Source organism: Erithacus rubecula (assembly GCF_903797595.1).
Source record: "Erithacus rubecula genome assembly, chromosome: 15".
In the NCBI taxonomy this organism is placed as follows: domain Eukaryota; kingdom Metazoa; phylum Chordata; class Aves; order Passeriformes; family Muscicapidae; genus Erithacus; species Erithacus rubecula.
In genome coordinates this window covers 6196376-6210445 of record NC_136667.1, presented here as the reverse complement: position 1 = coordinate 6210445, position 14070 = coordinate 6196376, and the positions used below count along the sequence as shown (strand labels likewise).

General features: G+C 41.2%; 1 protein-coding gene across 1 annotated transcript; it reads right to left on the bottom strand.

The window, feature by feature from the left end:
- Positions 1-346: 346 nt before the first annotated feature.
- On the bottom strand, positions 347-13063 carry ZC4H2 (zinc finger C4H2-type containing). Its single transcript, XM_079318935.1, has 5 exons — positions 12677-13063; positions 9647-9818; positions 7934-8106; positions 6655-6817; positions 347-4609 (listed from the first exon to the last, which is right to left on the bottom strand). The coding sequence occupies exons 1-5, from the start codon at positions 12823-12825 to the stop codon at positions 4496-4498; spliced, it is 771 nt and encodes a 256-aa protein (XP_079175061.1). The 5' UTR covers positions 12826-13063; the 3' UTR covers positions 347-4495.
- Between the last annotated feature and the right edge of the window lie 1007 nt (positions 13064-14070).

Sequence of the window (14070 nt, the reverse complement as noted above, 5' to 3'; positions counted from 1 at the left end):
ATTTTACTGCAGAATCTTGCTAAGCTCAGGAAAATGTGATGGAAGCTGATGTTAGGTACAGGGGATATTTCAGGGTTAGTTCTTAGGAAGGTACGAATGTGTATGGGCAAAAACTCAGAATTTGGCTAGGTTAAAACTTGTTGTACTACCTCCTTTCTCTCTCAATTCACTAAAGCTCATTAGAAGGGATCTTTCCCCATGTTTATTTCCATAAAGTTTCTATAAAGGTATAATAGAATTGTGGCTAAGTGTATTCTGTAAAATCAGAGAGCTGAGTTTTACCACCTGGGTTTCTTAGTAGCATAAGCAAAAAACAGATGTGAAAATACTCTGCAGGAGGAAAGCATGACATGAAACAAACATTTATTAAAAAGGACTGTACAGACAAATTAAACAGATCTCACACTGTTACTCCTATGAGGCACAGGAGTAAAATACTTAAAACACAGAAGCCAGTGAAAACACCAGATATTGCTAGAATACCTAAATACTAAAACAAAAATGTATGCTGGAAGAATTATAAAACCGTAAAAGAAATGAATAAAGCACTTTTTATTTATTTAAAGTGCTAGTGAAGTCTTAAAATCTTGAATAGTATACTATTTAAAGTAACACATCAATGTCTATTCTTTCAAATTTAGATTATGTAAGTTGAAGTCACTTTCAGGTTCAGTCAGGGTCCTGTTCGAAAAGCTAAGGTTGAATTTAGGAAGTGCAAGTCTTTAAATTTGCCTAACATTTTCTCTATAGTTAATGGTGTCCTTGGCACTAAAGTTTGGACAACAGATCCACCCCAGCTTGGGTATAAAAATTTCTATAGTAAAGAATTTAGATACACTGTTAGATATTTAGATACAGTATTTGCATCCTTTTATTGAGCTCAAGGTCGATGGCAGGGCAAAAGGCTTGGAATTTTATTTGGGTTTTTTCTGTTTGGTTGCAGGACCATCCTTTGAGGCAAGTGATGAACCAGGAAAAGACCCTGGAAACCATCTGTACCAAGAGAATCCAAGAGTTATTTTATTGTTACTTGGATACCCTTTGAAAAACAGAACAACAGGCTTCAGTAATATTAAAGTCTCCTAAGCTTTGAGGAGGGTCTCATTGTGTCTATTCAGACAAGTTGACCCAAATATGAATAAATTTAATGAAGTGAAGAAGTATCCACAAAGACTTTAGATACAAAGGAAGAAGCCATTGTTGCTCCATGAAGCAAAAATGCAGTAGGATTGTGTTAAGAACTGTACTTCAGACAGCTTCCTCTTCTGTCTGAACACCAAAAAAATCAATATTTCATAATTATTCCTCCAGTCTCTTGAGAGAGTTGCCTGGGAGAGAAGAGCCTGGGGCTGTCACGAGAAGAGTTCTTCAGTTAAACTTCTGTGATTATTCCGTGAGAGAGAAGAATATTCTTTCCTATGAAAGACACTGCTTCCCTCCCTGCCCCCACCCCCATGCTACTCTAATGCATAATATGTATTTTATCTGCTTGAAATGGCTAGAATCATGGAATATCTCAAGTATGAAGGGACCCATAAGGATGATCAAGTCCAACTCCCTGCTCCTCACTGCCCAGCATTAAACTGTGTGGCTGAGAGTGTCACCTGGGTGCTCCTCAAACCCTGACAGGCTTGGTGCCTTGGCCACTTCCCTGGGTCACTGCACCAGTGACCAAACATTCTCTGAGAGAAGCTTTTCCTGGTGTCCAATCTGAGCTTCCCTCAATGCAGCTTTGTTCTATTTCCTTATATCCTGCTGCTGGTCATCAGAGGGTGATCAGCACCTCCTCCTCTGCTTCCCCCTCGAGGGAGTTGTGGGCTGTGATGAGGACACCCCTCTGCCCTCTTTTCTCCAAACTGAACAAGCCAAGTGTCCTCAGCTGCTCCTCAGAGGTCTTGTCCTTGAGACCATCTGCACTTTTGGACACACACCTCCTCTAGGACACTGTAATAGTCTGATGTCCTTCTGCATTGAGGCATTCCAAACTGCTCCCAGTGCTCAAGCCCTCAGCAGTGCAGTGTAGAGTGAGAGAATCAGCTGGAAATGCTGTGCTTGATGTACCCCAGGTTCTGTTTGGCCCTTTTGGCAACCAGGGCACCCTGCTGACTTACCTCCAGTGACACTCACTCTGAGCAATGCATGCTATTCATATGGCAGAACTTCATAGAGGATGTGAAAATTTGTAAATACTAGTACAATTGATCCAAACACAGGATGTCATATTCAGTTTAAAAAAAACCAAACCCTAACCTTGTAAAATACAAGAGCACATGAGACTAGTTTAAAAAAGTAAAAATACAAAACTGCTGTACTAAATTAGTAAATGGTGCATCCTTAAGTATGCTTCAGTTAAGGGATCTCCCAAGAAAGAAAACCTGGCAAAGTAACAGTGAAGTGAGAACAACTATGACTAACCCTACTTATTTCAGAGCTGTAAGTCAAAGTCTCTACAAATCAATCCTTCTATTCACACTACTTCATTGCAGACCATTTGCCCACTCCATTGGCACTACTTCTTACATTTATGTACAACTACCATCAAAGTATGCTGCTCTCATGTATGCACTTTGGGAAGTCCACATGCTGTCTTTTAACTCTGTGCACTTTCCCTTCAACTCCATAGGAATTGCTCTGAACAGGGCACACAGCATGTGACCACCCTGATATTTAAAACAGTAGAATCCAGTATTTTTGCTACAGAACATGCATAACACACTATTGCCATTTGGAGCATGGAGACTATTTTCCATTATTGCTATCTCAGAGACCAAATCCCTGTAATTCACCTAGCAGAATCTGCTCTTCACGTAATTTTGGGGGGAAGGTGGTCCACATTCTATCTGCTGTTGACAGATGTTGATTTGACTATGTAACTTTAAAATGGGGGAATATCTCCTGAACTTAGCTTATGTTTTAGGACTATATTCAGTAAATCACTTGTGTTGTTCATGGCACACTTAGGAAATTAATGGTGATGTATATGATTTGGCAAAATTGCATTGTGTAGATTTATTACAGTTGCCAGCATTTGGCAAAGCTCTTGGAGCAGACACTTGGGGCTTACCTGTTCTTCCTATCTAACAAGCCAAATTCTCAATATAACCACTCTAACACAGCAGCAGAGACAAACCTGGGCTAGAGAGAGAAGAATGTGAACAAGCAGTTCCTGCTTAGTGAAAAGAATATTTAACACTTGAGATCAATTTAGGCAGCAAAGGTGGTCACAGAACTGGGATTAGAGATGAGTAAATTCCAAGTGCCAGTTCTGCAAGTGAATCACAGCCATCTTCACCATTGCAAGAACTGCTGTTCTTGAAACAAAGAGAAGACATACAGGGAGTGATCTACTCCAGATGCTTTAGTCAGGATTCTTTAGGCACACAGTAAACAAGAAAACAAACTGACCTGAAGTAAAGCTTATTTGAAAATGACCTATTAAAAGACAAAAAACCAGAAAGTTTTGGTTGAGGGAGGACAATGACACCAGAGCTCATTGGTTCTGGTGAAATACATAATTTTTAGTTTAACTGTTCCTCATACATGTTCCTGAACTTTCCTATGCTTCAGTGGAGAATGTATCTGTCAGATTTTGGCAATAGAAACCAGGAACAGAAGACTTGCAGAATGGCTGATGTGCAGTCTGTGCACAGAGAAATCTGGACTATATCATGCTTGTTTCCTAGAGAACCACAGTGTGCTGGTCAGCCATGGAGCCTAGGAGGATCACTAACACAGTTCACTTCAGACTTGTCCTTAGGTCAATCAGCCTTTTGACTGCTGGAAATAATAACCTGTTAAGATGTTACAGCATGAGAAATTACATCATTTTTAGAAATTCATATGCAGCCAGCACCTTTCCAAGTTTTAAGTCAAGTTTGAAAGAATGGTACAATTAACTTCTGTAAATCAAAACCCATGTGCGTCCTTAATGCACTGATTTTCTGCATAACAAATCTTGTTTTCCCTGAACATTTCCTATTTAAAGAGTTCCATTGGATACCCAAACCTACCCAGTCTTACAGGATTGGAAAACAAATTGTTCTTCAGAGAAACAAACAGACAATCTGCTATTTCAGAACTTCAAATGGTCTCCTGTCATCAGGAGAAAACAGAATAATCTTTTAGTAAAATCTGTTTTTTAAAAAGAGAACATAAAAACATTTGTGGTAATCACACTTGGTCAATAGAAATAGCCTGACATTTTGGATACTTGCACAAAGAATTCCAGTTTGTTTAGGAGTAGAATGATGTAGAAAAAATGGAACAATTGAAATGTTAAACTGTAGCACCAGTAATATATATCTAATATACCTAAAACCAAATCCTAAAGACTGGAAGGAACTTAAGAGCAGGAACATTGTGCTTACATTGCATTTAAATAGAAAACAATGAGACAGTCATACTTGAGTCTGCAATTCAGTAAAGTCTGGGCAAATTTGCCATTCTACTGGAAGAGTACTGGGACAGGTCACACAGCTTGTCAGTCTTCTGGATTTCATTCATCCTGTTTCCTCTTGGGCTTTTTGGGATTCCGAGATCGGCTCTTTGCTTTGCACAGGGGACAAATGGGCGCGTTCCGATGGATTTGTTGGTGACACGACAAACACGCCTGAAATGCAATTAAACCTCTTGTTACAAACATCACAGTGGGGTTGGTACAGGAGTGTGTTGGGTTGATGTGGCCAGCAATGTGTATTCTGTCCCCATCTGTTGCAGCCAGGTGGGGCAGTGACCCTTCTCTCCTGGCACATATTATCTGCTAATGGGCCATCTTTAAACCAGCTGGGCCAATCATCTTTATCTTTCCCATGACCCACCCTTCATCCAGGAGGTATCACCTGTTAATGGGCCATTGTTAAAAACTGGGTGTGGCAGCGATTCTTATCCCTGTGGGAGATATCTCCTGTTAATGGGCCATTGTTAAAAACTGGGTGGGGCAGTGACCCTGATCTCCTGGTACACATTATCTGCTAATGGGTCATCTTTAAATCAGCTGGGCAATCATCTTTATCTTTCCACAGCCCATCCTCCCTCCAGGAAGATATCATCTGCTGCTGGCCCATTCAGTCCCACTGTATGACTGATAAAATTCCATCATCCCACTGGGAGATGCTCCAGCCAGGGGAGGAGCCAAGCCTTTCCTACCCAGATAAAAAATGAGATTTTGGACAGCAAGGTACCTTCTTTCCACTGGATTCCAGAGGAAAGCCAGACCTTTCCACATCATCCCTGGACCTTCAGAGGAAACTGCACCTTTCCAGGAGCACTGCTCCAGCTGAACCACATCTGCCACTGCAGGAGGATGTAGCCACCATTGAATGGGACTGCTGCCAACACCCTGACTGACTGACAGGTGTCAGCTTGGATTCTGACTCTGGCAGGGTTGGGATTATTCTTTGTAATACTGTATTTCTATTTTTCTTTTCCTAGTAAAGAACTGTTATTCCTAATTCCTATATCTTTGCCTGAGAGCCCCTTAATTTTAAAATTATAATAATTTAGAGAGAGGGGGTTTATATTCTCCATTTCAAAGAGAAGCTTCTGCCTTCATTGGCAGACACCTGTCCTCCAAACCAGGACAAGGGGTTATTGAGTACCACACTCTAAATTACAGTACAGACAAAAACAAGGCTCCTTGCCTTCAAGGCAAACTGCTGCAACATTCTATACAATCTAGATATGTGGGTTGTAATTTCAGGCCAACTGAAAAACAGGAGCTTCTCATTGAATTAAAACTACATTTCCGCAGACATGTGGTTCATACAGGGATCAGTAACTTTAAATTCTATTTTGTGTTAAATGTTAAAGTGATGTTTTAGAGGTGTTTACTTACCTAATAGCTCACTGAGTCAGGGAAGTTACGTGATGGCCAACTGCAATGTCACAGAATTGAAGGCAGGAGCAGGTGACTGGTTGAATTCCACATATTTAACACAAGGTACAGAACTCTGCCCTTTTGCTCCTGACTAAGCCCTTTAATTTATGTTTGATTGAAGCCTATTACTTGCAGAAAGGCTTTTCAATTGCCTAACTACAGATAGTAAGTGTATTACTTTAGGGTATACCTACATCAGTTTGCCTTCTTAGTGACTCTTTGGAACTGGGTGGGATGAATACCCCTACTTAACTCTTCTCACTACATAAGGAGCTGAGTAAAGCTGTCACTGAAGTGCCTGTGGTTATATCACATTAATCCACGTTACTCTTGAAGATCCCAAGTGCAATCAAAGAAGCAGTGCTTCTTTCCAAGAAGCAATCACCTTCCCTGGTAATTTATACCATTGGCAATTTGCCTCATAAAATACGTGCATTGCTTTTAATACGATTCCATATGGCATTAACTAAGAGCCACTACTTTTTCTTTTGCCGAGATTTTTTTCTTTCTTACATGCCTTGCTCCCACGTGAAACATAAGAGGAGTGGGAATTGCTTGCATCTCTGCTGAGGGCTACTCTTAAGTCCTAAAAGATTCTTATCCTCAACATTTGATGACTGGTGCTACTACTTTAGTCTACTACTTGCTCTTGTGAACCACTGCAAGGAAAATTGGAATCAGGACAAGTAATTTTTTCCTTTTCACAAACACTGATCACTTTCTAAACATAATGCATTCCAATGACAAAAGAGAAAACCCAGCACATTCCATCTCCTGACCTTCATTGGAGGTGGCTGCTGTCTGAAAGTTGCTGTCTGTCTTGTGTCTTGCTTCCTGGCCACTTGCAGCTGTTGGGCAGCTGCTGCAGCTGCAGCCAGAGACTCTGGGATGGGAGGCTCCTGTGGTTCTGTCTGCCATTCTGCTTTCTGCTTTTCAAAGTAGCTGGACAAAGGAATGACAAACAAAAGAATGTAACCACCTTCTGGAGTATTTCATTACTCTATAAAGGATATTTGGTGTTAAAATACAGTGGATCACATTTCACTATCATGTTCCTCCACTAGAGACAAACTGCCAAATTGCCTACACTTTGACTAGCTCATAAACAGAATATGTTCTGTTTTCTTCTGCATTTCTACACTTCAGCCAGATTCCAGACAGGATATAAATCTGGTAAAATGAAAAACAGACAACATGTGTAGAAGAAAAGTAGATAACAATAGCTTCAGATGCACCTCTGTCAAACAGTTTTTCTATTTTATTCTGTTAAAATTAGTAACTTTTGTACATAACAGATTAATAAACAGATTAATACATTCTTTGTAGTGTCAAGGTGTTTGGAATGTAAAACAACATTTCTACAGAAATACAAAGGAAATCTTGAAAACTGTGTGTGCCTGTGAAAACTATGCTAATTGTGCTGGGCAATAAGAAAAATACAAACTTATTAAAACATCTCTTGCATTTAAAACTGATCTGTTAAGCAAAAGGCACTGTTCTTTGAATAGCAGCTAATTCTTTCACTCTCTCCTGCCTAGGTTATATGTAAAAATGAAACTGTGATTTATTATCCAAATCTATTCCACATCTCAGGGAAACTTGTTGACAGTCACAGGTATTTGGCTAAAAGCCACTCCCATGTGCAGGCAGCAAAAAGTAAAACTCTGACTGGCAGAAGCACAACCCAACTGAAGAATATTGGTTTGTATTCCTCTCATGCATTGCTTCCTCCTACTGCCTGCTAAACAAGTAATTTTAGAGAAAAAGATAGAAAAAGCAACATTAGTATAAAACCTAGAAGGCCAATCACCCTTGAATGTTTGCATGTGGTATGTAGAATTTGCAGCTTGGAATAACATAAATTTAACTTGGAACAAATTCAGACTGAATATTATCAAATACATGTCCTCCACATCCCTTTTTTGTTAACTTCTGTTTTTCACGCTTACCTCTTGGGTTGTTTTTTTTTCCCACCTACCAACAAAATTAAAATGAGAAAAAGAGCAGTAGAATTGAAATAAAGCATAAAGCCATATAATGTTTGCTTTGGAGACTTACTCAAGGGACAGTTTCTCTTCCTCTTCACATAGGTCTGGCAGCCTCTGCAACCCCAGAGTCATTCTCAAGGCATCCACGTGCTCCTTTAGGGGCTTGTACTCCTCGTGGAGCCGCCGAGTAGATTCCAAAAGCTTGTTAAGATCGTTCTCAGACTGCTTGATAGTGTTCTCCATCTGAAACAGGAGGTGGGGCATGTTTTTGAAGAACTGCTCCTCTCTGACTGAGCAACAGATTGTACCACAAAAGGGATTTTTCTCATACCACAAAAGAGATTTTTCTGAATCAAGTTGGAAGAGATTTGAGACAATGCAATAGTAAAGCAAAGACTTAAGGTATTGGGAGGATGAAAATGGGCAAAGAATAAGCAATAAAAGTGACATATGAGATGAATTTTAATTTTAAGAAGGTGCACTCAACCTACAGGACCTTCTGAACAACAGGAAAAGCAGAGAGACAGGCTATGAATAAAGTCAGCAAGTGAGGAGCTATGGAAAAACTCTCAAGTTTAAAGTAGCATAAACTAATTTTCTGTGTTTCTAAGATACCTGAACACTGACTGGCAGAAGTTAACAAACAAGCTAAGGAAAGGTTTCTGCTTCCCTTACTGCAGCAAGTGGGAATAGCAGCAGAGAAAAAGACAATCTGACTGAAAAAAGAGAGGAGGATGAAACAGAGACTGAGGTTGTGCAGCTGGACAGGGGAGCAGACATTTGAAGTCATAAATAAATGCAGTCTGCACATTCAGTACATAGCTTGGACTTTTCTACTTGTTGAAACTTTTTTCTTCCAGTGCAACACAGAGATATCTTCAGAGCTAGAAACCCCATGTAAGTGCCCTAACATGACATAAAAAATGTATTTAAAATATATTCCCTATTTATCCCTCTAATTGGCTAATCTTCCCTGCTTATAAATTGCTTTTTTCTCTTATTGGTATTAATTCCCTTCAGGCTGGTTCTTCTTGGTGTTTGGTGATTTCACTCAGTGATGTTGGCTTGAATATATTGTCTCAAAATCTCTAAGTCCTCCCTATCTGCCAAAGTTTCTGTTTCTGGGTGCTAAATAAGGAAAGAGTAACAAGAGGAACTGTTTTCTGTGAGAAAGCTGGAGTGGTGTCACTGTGGCTACTGGTAAAGCCATAGCCACAATAGGCTTGGCTTTCTGTCCTCTTTGTGTAACAACTTATCGTGACAATACATCCTGCCCTACAAAGGGAAAAACAATTATCCTGAGGTAAATTTACTTTGCACTCTGTAGGACCCTAGGATGGTGTTGTAAAGTCCACATTATTGGACCAGTGACAGCTCACTTGTGCACAATTCCACAACCTGTGGAGTTCATATCCAGCTGTGTGTCAGTCAGACTCAGCTGGGCTCTCACATTCCACATTAATGTCAGCAATTCCATAACCTATGGAGTTCATATCCAGCTGTGTGTCAGTCAGACTCAGCTGGGCTCTCACATTCCACATTAATGGCAGCAATTCCATAACCTATGGAGTTCATATCCAGCTGTGTGTCAGTCAGACTCAGCTGGGCTCTCACATACCACATTAATGTCAGCAATTCCATAACCTGTGGAGTTCATATCCAGCTGTGTGTCAGTCAGACTGAGCTGGGCTCTCACATACCACATTAATGTCAGCAATTCCACCCTGTGGAATGATTCATATCCAGCTGTGTGTCAGTCAGACTCAGCTGGGCTCTCACATACCACATTAATGTCAGCGTGGATCAGCCTCAGCTCCTCCACATGGGCCATCTTCTCTTGCAGCAGCAGGTCCATCTCCTGTTTATATTCTTTCAGGTGCCTCTCCTCAGACTCCAGGGCTTCAAACTCTGCTTTCAGTCTTGCCTTTATTTTTTCCATCTGCAAAGTCTTATTCCTGAAACCCAGTGATAATTAAAAAGAGAAACAGTAAGTCACATTTTTGTGAGGTGTCAGTTTATGTGGGGTTAGATAGATGAAAGGTAATAGCAGCAATAGACAAGAATGAGACTAAATGTGTCTGAGAGAAGGTGAAGTACAAGGAGAATACTGAATTCTAACGCCAGGCCCTCTGCTGAGCTTTTCAGAGGTAAGAGAATTCTTGTACTGAATTATGAAATTAATAGAATGTTGCCAGGTTTTAATAGAGAATGGCAGAAAGCTGGATCAGTCATTTGGACAATTAATTATGGATACATATTCCAAGTATCATAGCTAGTAATATGATCTGGGTTCGTCCCTCTCTCACTTCAGGAGTTTATAAAGCTGCAAGAGATAAAAACAGTATCATAAATAACTTCTACAATTTGTATTCAGAAGTGGGCAGTCTAGGCAGGGATAATATGAATAAAGGACATTTTAAACAGAATTAATTTAAAAATTCCTGTTTCCTCTCTTTCATTTATGATATGCGTTTGCATCTTTCATCAGTAAATTCACTCTCATTCTCTTTTATCTCCTTTCAGTCAGAACACTGAGTCTTTAGGTATTTACCTAATTTTATGATTGGGTTATTTCTGTGGAAGCATTTAATATATGTTTGGATTGTGGGCATACAATAGATTTACTGAAAGCAGTACTTCCATGACTACAAATTACATGTATTTATTTATATATACAGATATGGATACAGATACCAGATTCCAGACTCAAAATCAGATTCCCATATCCCTTCTAAACCCAGCTAAGCTGCCTTTAATACATGATAGAGATCAACTAAAGAAATGTGCAAGTTCTTTGATTTTGTTCATGAAAACTTCTTTCCCCTCTGTCTGTCTCCTTTAATCTCTGCAGATTAAAATAAAGTCTGCTAAATCTATCAAAGGTGAACCTGTGAAGTAAATCTAGGAAATAAACATAAGAAAATCTCATGTTTATTTTGAAAGAATTTCTTCATAGAATGCAAGCTTCTTTTAGAAGTTTTGAGAATGAATAAATAGGTTTATTTTATAAGATTTTGTTAAAGGTGGCTCAAAATGGACATCAATGTTGCAATAGGACTGGCTTTTTGACACTGATTTTTTTAAAATTTAAAATACACTCAAGCAACTTTTTTGGTGTACAACTTCATTGTACACTAAAGCAAAACATCACCCTTGCTCTACCTTATGCCACAAAATATAGCAAAAATCTGTCAAGTGCAGTTTATATACCACCTCTAAACATGTGATCAAAAAACTGAATGCACTGCAAATTTCCAAATACAGGATGCCACTCTCACTGAAAAAAAAAAAAATTAAATTATGTATTACAGTGATTGGACCACACACAGTAGTAGGCCATACTTACTTCTGTTTTCTAAAATAGAGTCTGTGTACCAGCTGAGTAGAAAATCCTTGTTTTTACACTGTCACATGTCTTTCTACAAATAGTTTGGGGATAGACAAATATTTTTTGCTTGATCTTTGTTCACCTTTGTGCTATTGTGTGAAGAAAGCTGAGGCCCATACTCTGCTGCCTAATTTACCTGTTCTGTGGATAAAATGTGCTTCCTAGAGATGCTGTAACCACCAGAAGTCCCTGTGATCACCTGGGAACTGTGATTTTTCTCTCTGATAGTCCCTCTCTGGCTGTCATGTCCCACAACACTTCTCATCACTCTGGGGTTTCTCAGTCAGCATGCCTTCCACCCCCAGCTGCATTCAAAATCACTGTCCTAAGGTGTTTTGGCTTTCCAGCTAAACAGACAGCTCAGGACTAAAGCTGAAAATCAGTGCCCTAAGCCAAGGAGGAAAAAGCCCAGCCTAAAGTCATGAAAGCATTCCTGATGCGGGCACGTGCTGTACCTTGCCTGGCTTTTCATGAGCCCCCTCTTCCAGAGCATCCTGCAGCTCACCCTACAAAGCATGCCACGGACAAATTCCTGGTGTTCTGCACGGCATGGACCCTGCGGCAGAGGGGATGGTGGGGGAAGCCCCGGTCCGTGTGTCCCCATCCCCAGGTGCCCGGGGGTGGCCAGGAGCGGCAGGTACGGACATCTCCGAGGGATGCTCTCGGCCGGAGGGCAGGGCAGGGCAGGGCAGGGCAGGGCAGGGCAGGGCAGGGCAGGGCAGGGAAGCCGCTAAGGCTCAGCCACCCCGCTCATCACCCGCATGGACCCAGTGCTGCCCGGAGCGCCCTAACGCTGGGGATGGACGGAGGGATGGATGGATGGATGGATGGATGGATGGATGGATGGATGGATGGATGGATGGATGGATGGCTGTCCTGCACCCCGGTGGGCTCTGCCAGCCCTGTCCCGCCCGAGGGCACGTCCGCTCTCGGATTTGGGTGCCAAACTCTGCTGTCCTCGCCATCCCCCCCTTCCCTCTCATCCCGACAAGGCTCCCGGTAGTGAGCGGGGCAAAATAACACATTCAGAGCCTCATGAATATGAAATACTAATTCAAAGGACTTACAAACAAACAAATAAACACCCAACCCCAGTGGCAGCCGTGGCCGACACCACTCCCCCCGGTGCGCTGGGGCCGCTCGGTCCTTCCCACCCGCGCACTCCGCCTCTCGTGTTCTCACAGGGCTGGTGCTCTGCAAATGCACGACCATTACCGCCCTCCGCTACGCATTCCAGCGGCGATTCCCAGCAGCAGATGCTCCCTCCCTTGCTTAGAAAAATGTATTTTGAGCTCTCATCGTGAAGCCAGCGGTGGTTTTCTTTCGCTCGGTAGCACAATAGCTACTTTCAGATCGATGCAACTCCTCCGCTCCCCCGAGGAAAAAGCTGCTTCATGAAACCGATGGGGCACAAAGCAAACATACCTGATCTCCTTGATGCTCTCGAGTTTGCACATTATTTCTTGCTCGTCTGCCATGCTTTTTACTCCCGATTTACACCACCCGTGAGACGTGCAAAATGTCAGGGGGGTGAAAAAAAAAAAACCGAAACCAAACCAAAACAAAAAAAACATACAATAGACACAATGTAGTCACCCCCTCCTCGCATATGGGCTCTGAGCCTGTGCGGCAGACTCTAGTGGGAGCTGTGGGACTTCGAGTCCAGGTTCCTATTGCTGCCCAGGCACAGAGGCTGCAGAACGACTACAACACCCACAAGGCAGAGCAAAGCTCGCCTGCCCTTCTTCCTGCAACTACATTTTAAATCAATTTGTCACACCTCATTATGCCAGAGGTTGTTAGGAGTGCAAAAAGAGCAGAAGGTTTCCTTCTGAGATCTGTGCAGTGTTTAGCATTTCGTTAAAATATGCACTAAAAGACTGCTGGTGGGTTCATGATTTTGATTTAAAGCTTTGACAAAAAGGTATGCTGTAGTCACTACTACAATGCTGTTTTCTCCTGGATGCTCTGAGTTTCCTACAGAATGTTCTAATTCCTCACCAAATCCAATTTTTGCCATTTTCTGGAACAGATAATGAATAAGCAGCAGTTGTGAATAAAAGATGTTTTGTGAATAGATGTTTTAGTTACTTCCTGCATTATTTAAGGACTTTTACCTATATTGCTGTGCTCTTCAAATAAAGAAAAAGGTAGATGAAGGAAAACAATGATAGCACCAGCACCCTCTTCATCATGCTACAGCTTTTGTAAAGAAATTAGAACATAAAAAGTCTTATCCTCGTGCAATTTGAGTCAACTGCAAACTCTTCCTGTCTTAAAAATTCAAGATTGTAAGATTGAGCCCTAAGTGAGCTGTGTGCTCAAAGGGGGCAGGCTTCTTCAGTGCATGATTTAAATAGATGAACTAATTGGTTTGAGGGGGTAGAAGACAAGTTAGCTACAGTCAGCCAGTGAATCCTGTTGCTAAGACAGCGAGGGAGTGAGATCAGGCAGGGTGAGGACAAGAGGGAGAGAAGGAAAATGCCCTTGAACAGGAGTGATGAGAATCCCAGCCTACTTTTGCACTGTTTATCCTATTTTTTGATTCCTGGTTTTACACACTAAGCTGAGAGGTTGAGAGCAGAAAATGAAAATGCGAGTTCAACTTGTTCCTTTACTCTGCTTTGGATGACACTAAGAAAACCACTTCACAAACTGTTATAAATCAGTTGGAAGTTCTTAGGAAGTAAACCCACCCACAAGCCTTAGCAGTTATTTTTCTCTCCATGTTTAAAAAAAGGAGAGAAAATATTACATCTCCACATTTCAAAGCACTTCAAAATGATCAAAAAGTTTGACACTTGCAGTCCCAGCACATA